Source organism: Taudactylus pleione, unplaced genomic scaffold, assembly GCF_031769625.1.
Source record: "Taudactylus pleione unplaced genomic scaffold, aTauple2 ptg000377l, whole genome shotgun sequence".
Taxonomy (NCBI): Eukaryota; Metazoa; Chordata; class Amphibia; order Anura; family Myobatrachidae; genus Taudactylus; species Taudactylus pleione.
The window spans coordinates 5080785-5104932 of NW_028284778.1; the positions used below are offsets into that span (position 1 = coordinate 5080785).

General features: G+C 46.3%; 2 protein-coding genes across 2 annotated transcripts in view; one reads left to right on the top strand and one right to left on the bottom strand.

Moving 5' to 3' along the window:
* Nucleotides 1-24148, top strand: part of LOC148508066 (uncharacterized) — a 251333-nt gene that overhangs the window by 45808 nt on the left and 181377 nt on the right. The window lies entirely within an intron of this gene.
* LOC148508067 (uncharacterized) lies at nucleotides 1061-23052 on the bottom strand. The gene is made up of 7 exons (XM_088445174.1): nucleotides 22967-23052; nucleotides 19714-19878; nucleotides 18507-18698; nucleotides 18190-18268; nucleotides 17976-18070; nucleotides 17558-17810; nucleotides 1061-3891 (listed from the first exon to the last, which is right to left on the bottom strand). The coding sequence occupies exons 2-7, from the start codon at nucleotides 19789-19791 to the stop codon at nucleotides 1991-1993; spliced, it is 2598 nt and encodes an 865-aa protein (XP_088301300.1). The 5' UTR covers nucleotides 19792-19878; nucleotides 22967-23052; the 3' UTR covers nucleotides 1061-1990.

Below are 24148 nucleotides of genomic sequence, written 5' to 3' on the forward strand. Positions count from 1 at the left end.
TGAAAATAAAGTATGGAGAAGCACAAGAGGGTAGAGGGCCCTGCTCGCAAGAGCTTACATTCTCAAAGAGAGGGGCAGACAGGCATGTTACAGATGGGGCAGACTGGGAGGAGGGAGCATGTAGCAGCAAGTTAGGATGAGAGCAGAAAAGCTTTGATGAAGTAGTGGGTCTTGAGACCCCATTTGAACCCAATCGGGCCACGTTGCTGACCCCATGGCACAAGGCTCTGCACACCGCCTGAGCTCATGAACACCACAGCACACAAGATCACTGGAAAAGTGAAGCCTGGTTTAATGGGTTGAGGTTCCAACTGTACCATGCAGATGACTGGGAAAACCCCACAAGGCAATGGACACTACAAAGTAACAAAGGAAAGTCCAGGGTGTTCATTGCTCTACTATGGTGTGTGGGGGGGTTATTCTGTATTACCAGTTATTTATATAGCACACATAGATTTGACCATTCACAACAGTCCCTGTCCCAGTGGAGCTTACAATCCATATTCTCTACCACAATAGCAAACAAAGACACAATAGGGTCCACTTCTGTCGGGAGACAGATAGCCTACCAGTTTATTTTTGGATTGTGGCTGGAAACCAGAGTACCCAGAGGAAATGCACACAAGCATGGGATGAATATACAGACTCCACAGTTAGGACTCTGGTGGGAGTCACAGCCAAGGTCTTAGTGCTGTGAGGAAGTTCTGCTGACCATTACACCAACCATTGACCCTTGATACATCTGCAGACATCACTGACCGGCAGGCGCTATGTAACTATCCTTGCACATCATTTACACCCATTCAGGACATGCATTCAGATGGAAACAAGCTCTTCCAGCACAACAAGCCATCACAAGGCTCCATAGCCTGCAGATTATGGCTGGAGTGGATAGTGCAGTACCAATTAACTGACGATTTTCTAAAAAACCGCTCAGAAATTGTCGTTTATTTTTATGACTGAATTAGGTCAAGAACATTTTTTTAAGACGTATCCAACACAATTTTCTTAATTTTTTTTCTTTAAAATCACCGTATACCATAAAAATTGCAATTTTGGCCGATGTGTTCAACTATCTATAGAAACCATTGATTTTTTGAGGCCACAGCGACTGATGTTTCCTTAACATCGGCTCCCAAACCATTGATGGTCCCACACCCCTGCTGGACCCATTCGCACCCCGCCATGGACGCCGCTGGACCCCCGCATTCTGCCATGGACTCCGATGAACTCCCGCAATGCAAGCCGGACCCCCACGTATTGTAAATACTGAAAAAAATCCCATATACAAAATGCTCCTGGTCCCTAGCATTTCGGAAATTGAAAACGTGTGTGTGCAAACCACCCACTGAGCGTTTCTGACTGGTCGTATCAGATATGACAATGTCAGTGAAATCCCTGTCTGGTATGGTCGTATCTGATACGACCGTGCCAGGCAAGTGGTTAAAGAGCTTGTGGCGTCAATGCATCATCCTATGACAGCTGATCCCACAGAATTCTGCTACGGGTGTATAACAGAATAAGGAAACTGCAATACATTCCACACATGCTTCATCTCTTCCAGTCTGGTTGATAACACGTCATTTATTTGCCCTCCATAACTCAGTGCTGTAAATACTGTGTGAGTAGAATCTGTATATTTCATTGTTTTTATTCCGTTTACATTTAAAAACTAAAGCATTTTTACTATGAATGGTAGCACAGTGGTTAGAATTGTTGCCTCATGGTGCTGGGGTGTCAGTTACTATTCCTAAGGCCATAATTATGTGTCCTCTCCATGACTGATGTAACTGATTACTCAGAATAGCAATTGCGCACATCCAAGATGGCTGTCTCACCTTATACAAATATGCTAAGTGTTTTGAATCCTATTGGGAGAAAGGTGCTATATAAACAAATAATGTCATTAGTTATGTTACATTTAACATTTTAATACATGCCCGTTTCAAGTCTACCAATTGAGGAAATTAAACAGGAACTTTCTGATGTCTTACAACAGCTGGTTCTCACCTGTGTGAGTTCTCTGATGTTTAATAAGATCAGATGATTGTGAAAAACATTTCCCACACTTAGAACATGGAAATGGTTTCTCACCTGTGTGACTTCTCTGATGTTTAACAAGATCTGATTTCTGTATAAAACATTTCCCACACTCAGAACATGGAAATGGCTTCTCACCTGTGTGTGTTTTCTGATGTCTAACACAATCTGATCTCTGTATAAAACATTTCCCACACTCAGGACATTGAAATGGCTTCTCATTCATGTGACTTCTCTCATGTATAACAAGAGGTGATTTATGTGTATAACATTTTCCACACTGAGAACACTGAAATGGCTTCTCACCCGTGTGACTTCTCTCATGTACAACAAGATCTGATTTTCGTAGGAAACTTTTCCCACACTCAGAACATGGAAATGGTTTCTCACCTGTGTGACTTCTCTGATGTTGAACAAGATGTGATTTATGTGAAAAACATTTCCCACACTCAGTGCATAGAAATGGCCTCTCACCTGTGTGACTTCTTTTCTTATGTCTAGCAAGAGATGACTGGTTTGAAAAACATTTACCACACTCAGAGCATGGAAATGGTTTCTCACCCGTGTGACTTCTCTGATGTATAATCAACTGTGATTCCTGCGTAAAACTTTTCCCACACTCAGAACATGGAAATGGTTTTTCACCTGTGTGACTTCTCTCATGTGTAACCTGTGCAAAACATTTCCAGTTCTCAAAACATGGAAATGGTTTCTCATCTGTGTAACTTTTCTGATGTGCAACAAGAGCAGATTTATTTGTGAAACGTTTCCCACACTCAGAGCATGGAAATGGTTTCTCACCTGTGTGATTTCTCTGATGTATAATAAGATGTGATTTCACGTTAAAACATTTCCCACACTCAGAGCATGGAAATGGTTTTTCACCTGTGTGGACTCTTTCATGTATAACAAGAGATGATTTGCTGATAAAACATTTCCCACACTCAGAGCATGGATATGGTTTCTCACCTGTGTGACTTTTCTTGTGCCTAACAAGTTGTGAGCTCTGTTTAAAACATCTCCCACACTCAGAGCATGGAAATGGTTTCTCACCTGTGTGAGTTCTCTGATGTGCAACAAGATATGATTTCTGTGCAAAGCATTTCTCACACTCAGAGCATGGAAATGGATTCTCACCTGTGTGACTTCTTTCATGTATAACAAGATCTGATTTTCTTGGGAAACATTTCCCACACTCAGAACAAGCAAATGGCAGCTCACCTGTGTGACTTCTCTCATGAATAACAAGACCTTGTTTGTGTGCAAAACATTTCCCACACTCAGAGCATGGATATGGTTTCTCACCTGTGTGACTTCTCTTATGTCTAACAAGATATGATTTTAGTGAAAAACATTTCCCACATTCAGAGCATGGAAATGGCCTCTCACCTTTGTGACGTCTCTCATGTCTAAGAAGATATAATTTCAGAGTAAAACATTTCCCACACTCAGAACATGGAAATGGCCTCTCACCTGTGTGACGTCTCTGATGTGCAACAAGATGTGATTTCAGAGTAAAACATTTCCCACATTCAGAGCATGGAAATGGCCTATCACCTGTGTGACTAGTCACAACTAGGTTAGCTGTAAAACAATTCTGAAATTTAGAAGAGGACATTATTGCATCACTGCCATGATCTGTACTTTGTGAAGCAATATGAGAGTTACCAGGAGAACATTCCCCAAGAATAGAGGGATTAGATGGCATATCTGCACTGTGAAGTGCTGTATGTATATTTAGGGTAACGTGGTTTTCTTCTGGAGACCCTCGTGTGATGTTCCTATCTTCTAATTTCAAATTAGGAGACCACGCAAGATGCTCCTCCAAAGTATTCCTTGTATTGGGTCCATCTAGTAGAAATAAAATAGTTAACCAAGAATACCACAACAAAGGCATCATTAATCACTATTTATCTCACCCCTATTCCCATAGGTTTGTGCTTCGTACAACCTAATGCAGAACACTTTGGGCTGGTACCTAATAAATATAATACAGGAGAAGAAAGGATACAAGGGGAGCTTTGTTGAGTGAGGCACTATAGATCATATATTTTACTTTACCAACATTTACATTTTATTTATCCTATTTAAATTAATTCAGAACATGTTCCCTCATAACATATGTATTTTGTAATAATTTATTTAATCCATTTGTCCTACTATTGCAGAGACATAAAAACAGCTTAAATAAAATAATTTGTGCAAATGTTGGGTTAGTAATTAGTGATCAAACATTGATGTTATGTTTCAGCTCCGAAACATCGTTTGCCGCTTGCGATAATTAATATGAACGTGTAACATTCTCAATAAATGTAGTTATTTTGTTTGATCTATTCACGCTAGGTAGTACCCGTTATTATGTGCAGCAGGCTGATATGTAATAAGCCAGTCACTGTGACACGTTATTATGTGCAGCAGGCTGATATGTAATAAGCTAGTCACTGTGACCCGTTATTATGTGCAGCAGGCTGATATGTAATAAGCCAGTCACTGTGACACGTTATTATGTGCAGCAGGCTGATATGTAATAAGCCAGTCACTGTGACTGATTAGGACAGGCTTGGTCAACCTGTGGTTCTCCAGCTGTTGTGAAACTACAAATCCCAGCATTGCCTATGTAATAAGCCAGTCACTGTGAGACGTTATTATGTGCAGCAGGGCGATATGTAATAAGCCAGTCACTGTGACCCGTTATTATGTGCAGCAGGCTGATATGTAATAAGCCAGTCACTGGGACACGTTATTATGTGCAGCAGGCTGATATGTAATAAGCTAGTCACTGTGACACGTTATTATGTGCAGCAGGCTGATATGTAATAAGCCAGTCACTGTGACACGTTATTATGTGCAGCAGGCTATGTAATAAGCCAGTCACTGTGACACGTTATTATGTGCAGCAGGGTGATATGTAATAAGCCAGTCACTGTGACACGTTATCATGTGCAGCAGGCTGATATGTAATAAGCCAGTCACTGTGAGACGTTATTATGTGCAGCAGGCTGATATGTAATAAGCTAGTCACTGTGAGACGTTATTATGTGCAGCAGGCTGATATGTAATAAGCCAGTCACTGTGAGACGTTATTATGTGCAGCAGGGTGATATGTAATAAGCCAGTCACTGTGACCAGTTATTATGTGCAGCAGGCTGATATGTAATAAGCCAGTCACTGTGACTGATTAGGACAGGCCTGGTCAACCTGTGGTTCTCCAGCTGTTGTGAAACTACAAATCCCAGCATTGCCTGCCAGTTTTAGCATTCCCTAATAACAAAACTGTGGCAGGGCATGCTGGGGCTTATAGTTTCATACAGCTGGAGAGCCACAGGTTGGCCAGGCTTGCATTAGGGTGATAAACCAAAGATATTGAGGTGTTTGGGTGTATTATAAAGAAAGGTCACTGGGGTAAATCTCTTATTTGTTCTACCTCTCAGAATATTACAGAATCGTGGGACTGAAAAATAAGAATTTTCCGCCCATCACTGGCATCCCTTGCGCCAAAATGTATGGAAGCGGTAAAAAAGAGGCTCCGACTGCACGCATCGAGTTGAGGCCGGAACTGTCACATTCGAGGACAAATATGCCTGCCTAATGGCAGAAGTGACCCATCTAGCGATGGACCCTTTTGAAGCAGGCCAGCCTCTCTGGTGCATCAATCAACACCAACAGGGAATCTGTACACCTCAAAGACACAGTACGGTTGAAGTAAATGCGTAACGCACGTACCACATTCAACAGTGATGAGGAAGAAGCTTCACTAGACACTGAGGGCCTGAGTCAGACCTGCTCGCGAGCGCTGAGCGCTCGCAAGCGGGTTGATGTTGCCCAAGTGCGCATGACGGAGGCGGCTCCGTCATGCGCATGCGCGAGTCCCAAATAACGACGGCCAAGCCGTCGTTATGGGTCTCACACCAAAGGGGGCGTGCTGTCGATGTTGACTGACAGCACGCCCCCTTTGGTGGGCGTGCCGGGGGCGTGGCTGCCCAGACGGAGGCGTTCCCATGGGAATGCCTACCGTCTAAGGCCGGCCCCACTGACATCACAAGTGATGTCAGTGGGAGTGCTTTTGGCTCTGATAGAGCCAAAAGCACTCCAGGGCTAACAATAATATGTTAGCATTCGTGTAAAGGAGCCATTTGCGATACAAGATCATAGCAATTGCCGACATTTATAATAAAGAAATACTGTTAAAAGGTGATATATAGCAACATGATGGTGTGTATTTAACTAAGCAATAAGTTTACTATTCACTGACAATGGGTTAATCACATTGAGTTACGAGACGGAGCACGGCTTCTTATATTTTCAACCTGCACATGATACGGCTGACATTTATTTGCTATCCAGGATAAAGGGAAGATAAGTCCTTATCTACCGGTATTAGGATTTACAACTCATGACAGGCACAGTGCAGCGTGCTGCCGAATTTAAAACTGAACAAAACAAACGTTATAAATGCCAGTAATAAATAACGGCATATAAAAAAAAAAAAAAAAACAGGATCACTTGGCACTGTACTTTGAAACAAGAAATATAACAACATATTGGTTTATTATTATATAACCAGTTCGATACCCATTACTGAGAAAACTCCTATATATTGTATAACACACAGGACTATACAGGGCAGATAAGGGGTAACTCTTTAAGTTTAGCTAGCAAGCTGTCTGTATAATCACTAAGGGAACATTGACAGTTACATATGTTGCTAAAAAATCAGTGCTTAGTGACACTTTTGTATCGAATCCTTGGACACAAATTTGTACTAGATACAGATATTTTAGAGTCTGTTCTATACAAGGGTTTATGTGATTATTATCAACCCAGGTATTACAGGTTTGACATACGTTTTGCCTCACATAGGACCTCATTCAGAGCCGGTCGCACAGAGCGTGCGGTCGGTCTGAATGAGGGGAGGACGTCTTGAATTTTCAAGACGTCCTCCTTTGCGGTGGTAAGGCTGTGGGTTAACACCCACAGCCTTACGACCGCCTAAGGTGATGGTCGCGATGGTCAATACCATCGCGACCATCGGGGCTTACGACGAGACCCTAGGGTAGGGTCTCCCTTGTCGTAAGCCCCGGAGAGCTTTCGACTCTGTCTGAGCCGGAAGCTCTCCACTGACATCACTAGTGATGTCAGTGGGGCCGCCCCCAAATGGTAGGCGTTCCCATGGGAACGCCTCCGTTTGGGCTGCCACCCCCCCGGACCGTCTTCCATTACGGGGCGAGCTGTCAATCAACATCGACAGCTCGCCCCCTTTGGATCGAGACCCGCTACGACCGGCGCTGTCGGTCGTAGCGGGTCTCACGCATGCGCACGACGTCGCCGTCGTGCGCATACTCTGTGGGGGGCCATCGACCCGGTCCGAGCGCATCGGCGCCAACGACCGGGTCTGAATGGCCCTCATAATTTGAAGTGAGGTATTCAGGTCTATATCTTGAATAATAAAACCAAATATATGTACACAGTGTACTTTAGACACTTTTTTCACATTTATTTTGCACCTTATTTATTTTATTTGCATTTTCATATATAATCATTTTGTCACATATATTTCGCTATTTTAATTGTATCTATTTTAGCCAGAATTTATTAACAGTTATATTTTAATTAAAGTGCGCCATATACAGAATATTTTCCTCTTCCTTTTCTTTACTAAATACTTATCTGTGGCAGCACCCCGTATGTACAGTATTGATCGAATCACGGAAATATTCAGATAGTTTAATTTTGGGGTCTTTTCTATATAAATGGTTATTGATATATTTCCTGTGCAATAGAAGCTCTTCTCCTATTCAAATAGGTATCAATCCCATCTGGATATCACCACATCCACATAATCTAGCAAACCACAAAAAATGTAAAAGAACCACACATGGGCACTTCTCCACAAACGGAACGTCTGCCAACATGGGGCCTCATTCAGACCCACTCGCAAGCGGCTGTCCGCTCGCAAGTGGGTCGATGGTGTGCACTGCGCATGCGCACGACGGAGGGAGCTCCGTCGTTGCCATGCGCCAGACGCGACGAGCGAAGGACTTTCCTTCGCTCGTTGTGTCTGATCAAAGGGGGCGTGCTGTCGATGTTGAGCCAAAATCACTCCAGGGCTTGTGGTCGAAAACCCCGACCACAGGCTTCTGGTCGCACTGGCGATGGTCGCGACCATCATCCTGCACGCTCGTATGTGCTGTGGGTGGTGACCCACAGCTATACGAGCGTCCAGGAGGACGCTCCATTTTTATGGAGGACGGCCCTCATTCAGAGCGAGCGCTCTGCTCAGAGCGTCCGGCTCTGAATGAGGGCCATAGTCCAAAGAATTATGTACCACTGACGGCGCGGCCAAGTTGTAGCCACCAGAATCACCGGCCGGCCTGTCAAATTCGGTGAATTACCCTTGGTAACATTAGCAGAGGAGGACATATGTAACCCAGCTGGAACAGCCAAGGTGCTTTCATGGCATCCACCAGAGATGCCTGAGGATCCCGGGACCCAGATCCGTACCTTGGAAGCTTCTTGTTGAGACGAGACTCCATTAAATCTATTTCTGGAGATCCCTATCTGGCAACTATTTCCGCAACACCTCCTGGTGTAATTCCCATTCCCCTGGATGCAGACTGTGGTGACTTATAAATCTGCCTCCCAGTTGTCCACCCCTGGAATGTAAACTGCTGAAATAGCTGGAACCCAATTCACTGCCCAATGAAGAATGTGAGAAACCTCCCTCATTGCTAGCCAGCTGCATGTGCCACCCTGCTTGTATATGTAAGCAACTGCCAAGGCACTGTCTGATTCATACTGGTAAATTCTTTAGATAGCATTGAGCCTGCATCAATGGATATCGAATTGCCCTTAGTTCCAGTATATTGATAGAAAGAGCAGTTTCCTGGACAGACCAAACACCCTGCAAGCGTCTGTCCAGAACAACTGCCCCCCCAGTCTGTTAGGCTGGCATCTGTGGTGACAACTGTCCAGTGTTTTACTGACAATTGGCAACCCTGGTTCAGATTGCATTCTGTAGCCAACAGCGGAGACCGTCGGGTCTGCAGAGATAATCTGAACATCTGATTGTTTAAACGAGGGTCTGGTTTTATCCATCAATGAAGCAAATTGGTTCTGTAGAGGTCGGACTTGAAATCTGGCAAAAGGAACAGCTTTGAATGAAGCTACCATTTTCCCCATTACCTGCATAGCCCTTACAACCGAGATATGAGACATCTGTAAATGGTCCTTATTCTGGATTGAATATCCTGAATCTTTGCCTGTGGCAGAAACACTCTGTGACACTGAGTGTCGAAGAGAATACCCAAAAATACCATCCTCTAAGATGGAATTAAATTTGATTTGGGAAAGTTGATGATCCAGCCGAATCTCTGGAGCATACCTAATTTAAGCAGAATATGTTGTTGCAATAGAGCTCCTAAGGGAGCCCTTAGCAACAAATCGTCTAAATAAGCCAACACATTTATTCCCTCTCTTCTGAGTAGAATTATCATTGTAAATACTCTGGGGGCGGTGGCCAAACCGAATGGCAGGGCCTGAAACTGAAAACGTCGACGTTTCACTGCAAACCGCAGAAGTTACTGATGACCCGCCATATAGGAATATAGGTAGGCATCCTTGATATCTACGGAAGCCAGAAAATCTTCTTCCATAGAACAAATGGCTGATCTTATTGACTCCATGTTGATTTCTCCAAGTGAAGATGAGAATGGATCATAATGACCCGTCCGGTTTCTCTACCAAGAAAAGACTGAAGTAGAACTCCAGGCCTTCCTGAAGTACTTGACCCGGAATAATTACTCCGGATTCGGAAAGCGCAGAAATTGCCTGCATGAGAGCCACCTTTCTGCAACCATCCACAGGGAGAGGAGTGGAAAAGAACCTTCTTGGACCAGGAGGCTCCAAATCCAAAATGTAACCCCTGGGGACTATTCGATTTACCCAAAAATCCGGATTGAATTGAAACCAAGTTTCCTGGAATTTGAGTAAGCGACCTCCTACCAGAGGACGGGACCCAGTCCCGTGACAGTCATGTGGATCTACCTGCTGGCTTAGCTGCAGGTTGACTGGTGCCAGAACCACCTTGGCCCCTAAAGGTCCCTCTTCGGAGACCTCTAGGTGGAAAGCCTAAAAGCTTCCCCAACCTTCATTCCAAAACCTAGGAGTTTTTGTTTTAGGTGCAATTACGGGAAGGTAAGAACTTTTACCTCCTATGACCTGCAAAATCATTTTTGTTAATTCAGGACCAAACAAAGACCTTCCTTCAACAGGCAATGCCTGTAGAGCATGTTTTGATTCCATGTCTGCCTTCCATGTTTTAAAGGAATAGCGAACACCTGGCAGATACAGCTAAGGATGAAATATGAGACTGTACCTGAATAGTATCTAATAAAGCATCACCTATATAAGATAGAGCTTGTGAAAATCTGATCAGCTAAAGAGTTAGCTTCAGATTCATCCCTGCATTGAAAACCAGTAAATCATCTGATTCATCCAGGGACCGATAGCCTTTATCACCCAAGCACTGTCCAGAATTGGCCGCAGTGATGCTCTTGCCAAGAGTTACATACTGAATAGTGGGAATAGCAGTATTCCTGACCAACCTAGCATTAGGAGCATCCACCATGGGTGGAACTTTCCATTGTTGGTATCCTCTTCCGAAAAAGGATAAAGACACTTAAATTTTTTCGGACTATGAAATTTTGAATCCAGGCTTCTTTTAATTGTTCCTCAAAATGAGAAAATTCTGGGAAAACCGTAACATGTTTCTTCTTACGTTTAAAGAAAAAAACTGCGCTAGTCTCTGGCATAGCCGCCTCCTGTAACTGCGCCAGTCTCTGGCATAGCCGCCTCCTGTAACTGCGCCAGTCTCTGGCATAGCCGCCTCCTGTAACTGCGCTAGTCTCTGGCATAGCCGCCTCCTGTAACTGCGCTAGTCTCCAGCATAGCCGCCTCCTGTAATAGCCACCTCCTATAACTGCGCTAGTCTCCGGCATAGCAGCATCCTGTAACTGCGCTAGTCTCCGGCATAGCCGCCTCCTGTAATAGCCGCCTCCTGTAACTGCGCTAGTCTCCGGCATAGCCGCCTCCTGTAACTGCGCTAGTCTCCGGCATAGCCGCCTCCTGTAACTGCACTAATCTCCGGCATAGCCGCCTCCTGTAACTGCGCTAGTCTCCGGCATAGCCGCCACTTGTAACTGCGCTAGTCTCCGGCATAGCCGCCTCCTATAATAGCCGCCTCCTATAACTGCGCTAGTCTCCGACATAGCCGCCTCCTGTAACTGCGCTAGTCTCCGGCATAGCCGCCTCCTGTAACTGCGCTAGTCTCCGGCATAGCCGCCTCCTGTAACTGCGCTAGTCTCCGGCATAGCCGCCTCCTGTAACTGCGCTAGTCTCCGGTATAGTTGCACTAGTCTCTGACATAGCTGCCTCCTGTAACTGCGCTAGTCTCTGGCATAGCCGTCTCCTGTAACTGCGCTAATCTCCGGCATAGCCGCCTCCTGTAACTGCGCTAATATCCGGCATAGCCGCCTCCTGTAACTGCGCTAGTCTCCGGTATAGTTGCACTAGTCTCTGGCATAGATGCCTCCTGTAACTGCGCTAGTCTCTGGCATAGCCGTCTCCTGTAACTGCGTTAGTCTCCGGTATAGTTGCACTAGTCTCTGACATAGCTGCCTCCTGTAACTGCGCTAGTCTCTGGCATAGCCGTCTCCTGTAACTGCGCTAATCTCCGGCATAGCCGCCTCCTGTAACTGCGCTAATCTCCGGCATAGCCGCCTCCTGTAACTGCGCTAGTCTCCGGTATAGTTGCACTAGTCTCTGGCATAGCCGCCTCCTGTAACTGCGCTAATCTCCGGCATAGCCGTCTCCTGTAACTGCGCTAATCTCCGGCATAGCCGCCTCCTGTAACTGCGCTAATCTCCGGCATAGCCGCCTCCTGTAACTGCGCTAAACTCCGGCATAGCCGCCTCCTGTAACTGCGCTAATCTCCGGCATAGCCGCCTCCTGTAACAGCGCTAAACTCTGGCATAGCCGCCTCCTGTAACTGCGCTAATCTCCGGCATAGCCGCCTCCTGTAACTGCGCTAAACTCCGGCATAGCCGCCTCCTGTAACTGCGCTAAACTCCGGCATAGCCGCCTCCTGTAACTGCGCTAGTCTCCGGTATAGTTGCACTAGTCTCTGACATAGCTGCCTCCTGTAACTGCGCTAGTCTCTGGCATAGCCGTCTCCTGTAACTGCGCTAATCTCCGGCATAGCCGCCTCCTGTAACTGCGCTAATATCCGGCATAGCCGCCTCCTGTAACTGCGCTAATCTCCGGTATAGTTGCACTAGTCCCTGGCATAGATGCCTCCTGTAACTGCGCTAGTCTCTGGCATAGCCGTCTCCTGTAACTGCGCTAATCTCCGGCATAGCCGCCTCCTGTAACTGCGCTAATATCCGGCATAGCCGCCTCCTGTAACTGCGCTAGTCTCTGGCATAGCCGTCTCCTGTAACTGCGCTAATCTCCGGCATAGCCGCCTCCTGTAACTGCGCTAATATCCGGCATAGCCGCCTCCTGTAACTGCGCTAGTCTCCGGTATAGTTGCACTAGTCTCTGACATAGCTGCCTCCTGTAACTGCGCTAGTCTCTGGCATAGCCGTCTCCTGTAACTGCGCTAATCTCCGGCATAGCCGCCTCCTGTAACTGCGCTAATATCCGGCATAGCCGCCTCCTGTAACTGCGCTAGTCTCCGGTATAGTTGCACTAGTCTCTGACATAGATGCCTCCTGTAACTGCGCTAGTCTCTGGCATAGCCGTCTCCTGTAACTGCGCTAATCTCCGGCATAGCCGCCTCCTGTAACTGCGCTAATATCCGGCATAGCCGCCTCCTGTAACTGCGCTAGTCTCCGGTATAGTTGCACTAGTCCCTGGCATAGATGCCTCCTGTAACTGCGCTAGTCTCTGGCATAGCCGTCTCCTGTAACTGCGCTAATCTCCGGCATAGCCGCCTCCTGTAACTGCGCTAATCTCCGGCATAGCCGCCTCCTGTAACTGCGCTAGTCTCCGGTATAGTTGCACTAGTCTCTGGCATAGCCGCCTCCTGTAACTGCGCTAATCTCCGGCATAGCCATCTCCTGTAACTGCGCTAATCTCCGGCATAGCTGCCTCCTGTAACTGCGCTAATCTCCGGCATAGCCGCCTCCTGTAACTGCGCTAAACTCCGGCATAGCCGCCTCCTGTAACTGCGCTAATCTCCGGCATAGCCGCCTCCTGTAACTGCGCTAAACTCCGGCATAGCCGCCTCCTGTAACTGCGCTAATCTCCGGCATAGCCGCCTCCTGTAACTGCGCTAAACTCCGGCATAGCCGCCTCCTGTAACTGCGCTAGTCTCCAGTATAGTTGCACTAGTCTCTGACATAGCTGCCTCCTGTAACTGCGCTAGTCTCCGGCATAGCCGCCTCCTGTAACTGCGCTAGACTCTGACATAGCCGCCTTCTGTAACTGCGCTAATCTCTGGTATAGTTGCACTAGTCTCTGACATAGCCGCCTCCTGTAACTGCGCTAGTCTCCGGTATAGTTGCACTAGTCTCCGACATAGCCGTCTCCTGTAACTGAGCTAGTCTCAGGCATTGTTGCCTCTCCTGTAACTGCGCTAGTCTCTGGCATAGCCGTCTCCTGTAATTGCAATAGTCTCTGGCATAGCCGTCTCCTGTAACTGCGCTAGTCTCTGGCATAGCTGCCTCCTATAACTGCAGAGTTTCCCTGTTCGCATCTATCAACATAGAAACCTTTGAATCTGACTGGGAGTAACCCTCCCAGTTTGAAGTATGAGGTGTCCTCCCAGTCATAATCCAATTCCCCTTCTTCCTGTGAAGTAGTAGCTCAAGCCTCTTCTGCAGGAAAATCTACAGAGGAATATGACCACTTTTGAATAGCTGTGGCCCCTGCTGACGTTATTTTGGGACTTCGCCACCTGAGTGAGTCAACGTCCCATATTCTAGGCCCATCTGGGCTCTACTAAGGGATCAGCCAAAGGAGGACTTGAGCACAGGGCATCATATAATTTTCCTGAATGTGACGTAATTCACCTATGGCGCCCACCATAGACCTTGCCTAATCAGGCGTCATCCTGGTGATGGATTTCCCTGTGAACAACCAGCACAGAGCGGCTCTGGGTCTGTACCTTTTGCCAATTGTTTTCTCACACTTTGTACAAGTATAAACAGTGACTTGTTTCTTAGAACCCTTGTCTGGCTTATCCATACTGAGAGATAAAGACAAGTCTACCCCAAACAGATAGCTACCTAACTTCCCATAGAAAAAATGTAGCCCTGAATCAACAGAAAATACAGAGGTAAATGTAGACTCCTATTCAACCATTTGTTTACATGCAATAAAAACCCCAGCCCCAAAAGACCAAATTATTTGCCTATAAAGCAAAGGTAAAATAAATTGTCATATACACACACACGCACCTGTGTAAGATACTGCCTATCAGTGACAACAGTGCAGTAACTATGCCCATATACACATATATATATATAGTGTTCCCTCTAGCTCCGGCGGCAGGCAGGGCGCCGGAGCCAGAGAGGGCAATGTACTGCGCGTCCGAAAAGGGGGCGTGGTCATGAAAAGGGGGCGTGTCTATAAGACGCGTCCCCTTTTCGTCATACTTGGGGGCGTGCCCGGCGCTTACGGACATGCCGGGCAGCCCCCAAGCGCTGCAGAAAGGGAGAATAGATGCTGGGCGCATGCGCCCGGCGTCTATTCTCCGGCGGTGACCGGGTCACCGCATGTTTCTCCACCCGCGGGACACTGCGTCCCGCGGGTGAGAACGGCTCCCGCAGGCTCAGAGGGCAGGGCGCTTTTTGCCCTCCAGAAGGAGGGCAGGGCGCCGCGCCCTGCTAAAACAGCCTAGCGGGAACGCTATATATATTTAGATTAGCAAAAGTTGGAGTGAAAGGGCGCTCACACGTACATACTTCTTATATATATTTAAAGAGAAAGCTGACAAAAATACAGTGCAATAGATATAAATAAAGAGCAATCTAGGTACATATATATAAGCCCAGGATACCAGGTTAACTACATATAGTAAAACTCCAGGGTTACTGCTTAGCTTGTCAGGCCTCCAAAAGTGGAGTGGAGGCGTGGCCGGCAGCCGGGTCCTGCTAATTCCGGATACCTGTGAACATGTAGCCTCCAGCATCCGTGGCTCGGCCTGATGATGTCACCACTGCGCAACTACACGCGCAGCAGTCATTTACTCACTCTTTGACAGTGTGAGGAGCCGGGCTGCCGGTTCACAGCGGAGGGTCCGGACAGCCGCGCTTCGCCTGACCAGGTCCTGGTACTCTGTGCCCGCTTTCACCGCAGCTGTAAGCGCCAGCCGCCGCACGGGACTGTCTCAAGTACATGAGCTTGTTTTCATTGCAGGGCTCTGTTCCACTGTTTCCACACTGGCTTCTCCGTTCCATGGGCGCGGCCATCTTGGACTAGTCACCTGATACTGCATCTACCAATCCTGTTCAGCCCTTGGGTAAGCTGAGTGCAAAGGTCCAACGAGCAACAGGCACTGGGTATATAACTCCTTCCAGGACTCTCCGTCAGTGCCTGTGCAACGTCTCCTAATGGCTCCTGCCGGACATACGTTTGTCCCTGACTCAGTACACTTAACTTGCTCCAAGAACATTTGCTATTTACTGAGCATTGCTCAGCACCTTGCTCTAAGAACTTTTGCTATTTACTGAGCACAGCTCAGCACCTGGCTCCAAGAACTCTTGCTAATTACCGAGCACAGCTCAGCACCTGGCTCCAAGAACTCTTGCTAATTACTGAGCATAGCACTTTGCTCCTAGATCTCTGTCTTTTACCTCGGCTCAACCCAGTGCTCCTGCATATAGTCTTCAGTCTCCAAGAATCATTCACAGATCGTTTCAAGCATCTGTCTAGTGGAATATTACTCAGTATTGCTACTACGTATTACCGGGACTGGTTCTGTGCCTATAGCACTATTCCTCCAACCATTCTTGTTATCATTAAAGTTCTATTCTTCAGATCTACTCGTGTCCATTGCCAGCTTCTATACAGTCTGTATTCATCTATCGTTCCTGTAATCAGTTCTCCCAGTCTCGTGCCGTTCTATGAGGAAAACATATCTCAGACCTCATCAGTTTGTGCTGCCGGAATCTCAGCCAGCAAAGCCTGTTCCATCACAGGAGGCCAATATCTCTAGTCATGACACATAGCCTGCAGCGTAAGCTCTATGTGTAGCGACGCTCTATCTATCCGGCCAACTGTTTCATCTCTGGCCTGGAAACTACTTGTGGCCCCTCCTGATGACATCACCTCTGTGCGTCTGAACGTGTCAGCGGTATCCTGGAACCAGCAAAGCCCCTCTCTCCTTTAAAAGCAGCAGCATGTCGGTGCTTCTGTAACCCTCAAACCGAATGCAGCGCTGAAGATTGAAGCAATGTTGTGCTGAGCAGCCCCTGGAGGTGTGAGTCATTCCGGCTCTACAGGATCTGTAATAACAAGCCCTGGCCAAACTGCTCTAAAGCACTGTGCAATATAATACTTGTAACATCTCTTACCTTTATGCCTGCGGCCCCCTCAGATGTGTGTCTGGCATGGAGAGAGACCCAGGGACATGGTAGTTTGGCGACTCTCTCGGTGGTCGTCTTTAGAGTGGGATACAGGTTCACACAAACCCTCTAATCTATATAGCTCCCTCTCTATTGGTGCTTGTTGCCTGTCCAAAGCATTAACATAAAGAAATAAAACCTAACTCAAAGCTAGGACCTATCTAACTAGTGCCTTAATCCAAAGGCACTGAAAACAGACTGAGATTACGGTGGAAAGGGAGGGGTTATATAGGGGGTGGGAGCCAGTTTTCAAGTAGCTAGTGTCCGACTCCATCCATCACTAAACATAACCCAGATGTAAGGCATCCCAGAAATATATATATCGCAGCAAGGGTCCAGCCCAAATCCGCTCTACATAAGTTAACAAATCATTAAACAGAAATTAAATATAATCTAAATTTTACAGAAACAGATTAATTGAATTCCTTATTAAAAATTGAGCAAAAATATTCTGCATATTATCCTATGTAGTATCAGTAGGCCAGGCCAAGCTCTTTGGCTGAGCGTGTAGAATTAGAGATTGTTGTAGCAGGGCGTGGTTACACCCTGTGCCAGCCCCGTCCACGGAACGTGCAACAAAATTACGTCATGTGGAAGGGGCGTGACACACTGCTTCACTAAGTGCAACAATGACCGTCCTAAGGACGCCAGATTGGCTGCATATACTGGCCAGGAAGCCAGTCCACAGGACACTCTGTGGGTGATCCAGAAGCAATCCTGGCTGTAGGCACCCTACTAACCAGGAACAAGGGCCAGCGGGTAGACAGTGCTGACCACAGAGACTCTGCGCCCCTTGCGTTGGCACTGGTCGCCCATAGCTAGTTACGGTACTGTGTTGTAGTGCAAGGAGAATATGAAACTCTTTTCTGTAATAAGTCTTTATTACTCACCTGTGGTGATATCTGTAGGGATTTCCTCCTCCTTACACTGCTGATCACCCCTCATATATGTCTCTTCTCCCTCTGTATCTTCTGCCTTCATATCAGTCACATATGTCTCTTCTTCTCCCTTTATATCTTCTGCTTTATTATCAGTCACATAGGTCTCTTCTTCTCCCTCTATATCTTCTGCCTTCATATCAGTCACATATGTCTCTTCTTCTCCCTTTATATCTTCTGTTTTTATATCAGCCAGACTTTCAACCTAAGTAACCCACAAAACAATAAAATAACATTTTAAAAATGTCAGATTTCATGAAATCACATTAAGTAGAAGAATTCTGTATAATAAGACACACACACAGCTTCTCTACAGATCACATAGTGACAGTCACTTTGGTATATTGGTGAGACTGTAAATTCCACCTACCTGATGCTCCTCTGGGGTCCTGTGATTCTCCTCTGTACAATCCTGTGAAACAGGATGGGAACATCTCTCTTGGGTATTTCTGTGACTGGATCCATCTGTAGGAGACAGACAGTGACTGAGTACATTGTATATATGTGATTAGCAGATGATAAGTGTATATAGGGGACCTCCATACCTGCTCTCCCTTGTACAATAAATGACAGTCTCCTCTTACCCAGTGATGTGAGGGGTTGGTGATTCTCCATCATCACGTCCTTGTACAGACCCCATTGTTCCTCTATATACTCCTCCTCCTGCATGGAGACATAGACAGTGACATGCTGACACATACAATGATACAGTCATCACGCAGACACATCCCCTGGTGTTACTGTAGAATGTCCCATTCCCAGCAGTCACCTCTCCAGTCATCACCCAGACACAGCCCCTGGTGTTACTGTATAATGTCCCATTCCCAGCAGTCACCTCTCCAGTCATCACCCAGAAACATCCCCTGGTGTTACTGTATAATGTCCCATTCCCAGCAGTCACCTCTCCAGTCAGCAGCTGAATGATCTTGTTGGTGAGTTCCAGGATCTTCTGGTCATTGTGTCTCTCATGTATCAGTGAGTGAGGTGGAGGCACCGTGATGGGACTTTGGGTCCAGCTCAGTTCTCCTGACACACGGAGATGGCTGCTAGGTGTCTCACATTCACTGGATGTTTTCTTCACTACTGTGTAATCCTGTGTATTGGGTAAGACATCAATAAAAGGGTAAAAATTATACTCATGGAGCCGTTTATTGAGGTGTCATCAGTGCATAATATGCAAGAAATGTATCCATTTGCTAAATATATAAAAGTGGACAAAACACAGCATATTTCCTGCCATTTTCATTTCAGTGATAGAAAAGAAACAAAACAAGATACCGTGAGCAATGTAATATGATGACTGAGGCACTGATACTATATGTCTCTGTATTATTACCACAGAGATGTGATCTCAATGTGACACTCCCAGACCCTCTCACCTCCCCAGTCATGTCCCTGTATTATTACTATAGATATAAGGGATGTCACTGTGACACTCCCAGACCCTCTCACCTCCCCAGTCATGTCCCTGTATTATTACTATAGATATAAGTGATGTCACTGTGACACTCCCAGATCCCCTCATCTCCCCAATCATGTCCCTGTATTATTACTATAGATATAAGTGATGTCACTGTGACACTCCCAGACCCTCTCACCTCTCCAGTCATGTCCCTGTATTATTACTATAGATATAAGTGATGTCACTGTGACACCCCCAGACCCTCTCACCTCCCCAGTCATGTCCCTGTATTATTACTATAGATATGTGATGTCTCTGTGACACTCCCAGATCCCCTCACCTCCCTAGTCATGTCCCTGTATTATTACTATAGATATAAGTGATGTCACTGTGACACTCCCAGACCCTCTCACCTCCCCGGTCATGTCCCTGTATTATTACTATAGATATATGTGATGTCACTGTGACACTCCCAGACCCTCTCATCTCCCCAGTCATGTCCCTGTAATATTACTACAGATATAAGTGATGTCACTGTGACACTCCCAGACCCTCTCATCTCCCCAGTCATGTCCCTGTAATATTACTACAGATATAAGTGATGTCACTGTGACACGCCCAGACCCTCTCACCTCCCCAGTCATGTCTCTGTATTATTACTATAGATATAAGCGATGTCACTGTGATACCCCCCAGAACCTCTCACCTCCCCAGTCAGCAGGTAGATGATCTCCAGGGTGAGATTTAGTATCCTCTCAGTCATGTGACTCCTGTCCTTGTCCATCCTCAGTGATCAGTGATTTATACAGGACACGTCTCACCATCACGTGACTTCTAGTAACAAGGATCTGACTCCACACTGCACAGAAATCTAGGAATAAATATAATTATTAGAAGCTATTTTTACCAGTTATTTATGTAGTGCGCACATATTACACAGCGCTTTACAGGGAATATTTAGTCACACCTGTCCCTGCCCCAGTGGAGCTTACAATCTACATTTCCTACCACATAGACAGGACACACACACACACACACACACACACACACACACACACACACACAGTATGAAAGAAGCCAACTAACCCACCAGTATGTGTTTGGAGAGTAAGAGGAAACCAGAGCACCTGGTAGAAACCAATTCAAACCAGGGGAGAACATACAAAATTCACACAGAGCGCCTTGATCAGGATTTGAATTCATGAGCCCAGTGCTGTGAATTAGTAATGCTCTCCACTATGTTATCACATTGCCCATATAAAAAAAAAAATAAAAAAAATACACTGAGTGACCACTAAGTTTCCTTATTCCCAGAGCCATAGATCCATGGTCATGTTTCTCAGAAGTTCCTCTGACCCAGCTTCATAGGGCTGCTCAGTGACCACCACACAGCATTGCTGGAGTTTACACTAATGGTCCTCTCGTGGCCAATAGTCCTGGACCTCCACGACACACATTTGGTGCAATTTGCCTGAGGAAGTGGACCTGATCCGTGTATAGAGAAGCAGTTGGGAAGCGGATGGACGGATGACAGACATCGAAATCCCGACGTCTGACAATTTACCTACGCTGGGTGCCTGACAACCGGCTTACTGATCGAAGGTAAGCCAGGCGCGGAAAGCCGCGGGGGGGGGGGGGTCCTAGGTTTAGGGTTCCCAGGGGGGACTTAGGGTTAGGCAGCCCCCGGGAGTTTAGGGTTAGGATTCCTTATGGTAGTGGATAGATACCCTTCCGTAGATGTACCCTGACGTCATCGGTTACTATCCAATGTCATTCCCTACTATTCACGTGGACATAGAGGGGGAATACAATCCTGTGGCAAGCGAAGTGAGCCCCCGTGCCCGAAGCGTGGTGAGTAAAGATATCCTGCGAGGGCACAACTGCTTCTCCCATTATACACAGTCTAGTCATATTATTATGACCACCTGCTACATTTGACGTCGGCTGCGTGTAGCCCATTAAGTACGTCACGTGGCGTGCGCTTGCTTGGTGGGTATATAAGTTGTGCGATAGGCCGTCTGCACACATATTACTTGTTGCTGTCATGGGTAAAAGGGGCGATTTATCAGAGTTGCAAAAAGGGATGATTACTGGCTGTATTGTGACTGCAGCACCTGTATTACAGTAACAACAATGTCTGCACCACCTGTATTATAGTAACAACAATGTCTGCACCACCTATATGACAGTAACAACAATGTCTGCACCATCTGTATTATAGTAACAACAATGTCTGCACCACCTGTATTATAGTAACAACAATGTCTGCACCACCTATATGACAGTAACAACAATGTCTGCACCATCTGTATTATAGTAACAATAATGTCTGCACCACCTGTATTATAGTAATAATGGGGTCTGCACCACCTGTATTATAGTAACAACAATGTCTACACCACCTGTATTATAGTAACAACAATGTCTGCAACATCTGTATTACAGTAACAACAATGTCTGCACCCCCTGTATTACAGTAACAACAATGTCTGCACCCCCTGTATTACAGTAACAACAATGTCTGCACGACCTGTATTATAGTGACAATGTCTGCACCACCTGTATTACAGTAACAATGGGGTCTGCACCACCTGTATTACAGTAACAATGGGGTCTGAACCACCTGTATTACAATGGGGTCTGCACCACCTGTATTACAGTAACAATGGGGTTTGCGCCATCTGTATTACAGTAACAACAATATCTGCATCATATGTATTATAGTAACACTAATGTCTGCACCACCTGTATTATAGTAACAACGGGGTTTGCACCACCTGTTACAATAACAACGCTGTCTGTGCCATCTTTATCACAGTAACAACAATGTCTGCACCACCTGTATTATAGTAACAACAATGTCTGCACCACCTATATGACAGTAACAACAATGTCTGCACCATCTGTATTATAGTAACAATAATGTCTGCACCACCTGTATTATAGTAATAATGGGGTCTGCACCACCTGTATTATAGTAACAACAATGTCTACACCACCTGTATTATAGTAACAACAATGTCTGCAACATCTGTATTACAGTAACAACAATGTCTGCACCCCCTGTATTACAGTAACAACAATGTCTGCACCCCCTGTATTACAGTAACAACAATGTCTGCACGACCTGTATTATAGTGACAATGTCTGCACCACCTGTATTACAGTAACAATGGGGTCTGCACCACCTGTATTACAGTAACAATGGGGTCTGAACCACCTGTATTACAATGGGGTCTGCACCACCTGTATTACAGTAACAATGGGGTTTGCGCCATCTGTATTACAGTAACAACAATATCTGCATCATATGTATTATAGTAACACTAATGTCTGCACCACCTGTATTATAGTAACAACGGGGTCTGCACCACCTGTTACAATAACAACGCTGTCTGTGCCATCTTTATCACAGTAACAACAATGTCTGCACCACCTGTATTACAGTAACAACGGGGTCTGCACCACCTGTATTATAGTAACAACAATGTCTGCACCACCTGTATTACAGTAACAACGGGGTCTGCACCACCTGTATTACAGTAACAACAGTGTCTACACCACCTGTATTACAGTAACAATGTCTGCACGACCTGTATTATAGTAACAACCATGTCTGCACCACCTGTATTACAATAACAATGGGGTCTGCACCACCTGTATTACAGTAACAATGGGGTCTGCACCACCTGTATTACAGTAACAACAATGTCTGCACCACCTGTATTATAGTAACAACAATGTCTGCACCACCTGTATGATAGTAAATGTCTGCACCATCTGTATTATAGTAACAACAATGTCTGCGCCACCTGTATTATAAAAATAGGACACTAGAGTGTAACCTACCTGCACAATAACAATGCAGCACCAGAATCAGTGCCTGCTCCCCCTGTAGTACAGTAAGGTGACACTATAGTCTGCTCTGCCTACATAATAATAATGAGTAATCATATTACCTGCAGTCAGAGTCAGACAGAACAATACAATGGCTGCTCCTCCATCTCTGCCGTTCCTGAGGTGGGAATAGATCAGAGGAGGCAGAACTCAGACCGGGGGAAAATGGCCGCCGCTCCCATAATAACTGTTATTACCGTATTTTGCATGACTGGTATACAAGAAAATGGCCGCCGACCCCCGCACTGAGGACATGTATGGTCACCATTATTGGAGGAGAGATTACCAGTAGGCAGGGCTGAATAAAACGGCTCCGCCCACCCGCCATCTCTATGGCTGCAGCCATCGCCTACTCTCTGATAATGAGGTGAGTGACGTTTGGAGGAGCCAATCAGATAGTTTAAAAAAAATAGATTGGAGAGTGGACTTCTAAAGATTAACACGTGACGCTGGCTAAGGAGCGGACGCCTGGCAGTGGCAGGATTACATAGAGCCCAAAGAAGGCGACGTCTCTGTGTCCGGCATCAGCAGGTAATGCTGTCCTACTATACAGGGGGAGCAGCCTGTGGTGTTCTACTATACAGGGGAGCAGCCTGCGGTGTCCTACTATACAGGGGGAGCATCCTGCGGTGTTCTACTATACAGGGGGAGCAGCCTGCGGTGTCCTATATAAGGGAGTGGCCTGTGGTGTCCTACTATACAGAGGGAGTGGCTTGCATTGTCCAAACTATACAGGGTGAGCCGCCTGCGGGGTCTTACTATACAGGACGAGCGGCCTGCAATGTACTACTATACAGTGGGAGCAGCCTGCGGTGTGCTATTATAAGCGGTTTCGGCCAGCTGTGTCAGTATACAGGGAAAGAGGCCTGTAGTGTCCTACTATACAGAGGGAGTGACCTGTGGTGTCCTACTATACAGGTGGAGAGGGAGGGGCCTGCGGTATCCTATACAGGAGGAGCAGCCTGCAGGGTCCTATACAGGGGGAGTGGCGTGTGGTGTCCTACTATACAGGGGGAGTGGTCTGCAACGTCCTACTATACAGGGGGAGTGGACTGCAACGTCCTACTATACAGCGGGAGCAGCCTGCGGCAGAGCCAGATTTAGACCTCATGGGGCCCTAGGGAAGATACCGGTTTTGGGGCCCCCTCCCTGTACAGCACCCAGAAGAAAAGGTCCACGCAGCCTAGAAATGTCGGCTATGGAGTATGTTTACTAAAGAGAGATTTTAGAAGTGGAGATTTTGC

Bases quoted from the DNA above. Each gene is read 5' to 3' on its own strand.
- LOC148508067 (XM_088445174.1), bottom strand. From the start codon at position 19,791: ATGGACAAGGACAGGAGTCACATGACTGAGAGGATACTAAATCTCACC. The intron at 18,269-18,506 runs GTGACTGCTGGG...GTCTCCATGCAG, and splicing joins TTCAGCTGCTGACTGGAGAG to GAGGAGGAGTATATAGAGGA. The intron at 18,071-18,189 runs GTAAGAGGAGAC...TGTCTCCTACAG, and splicing joins CCAACCCCTCACATCACTGG to ATGGATCCAGTCACAGAAAT.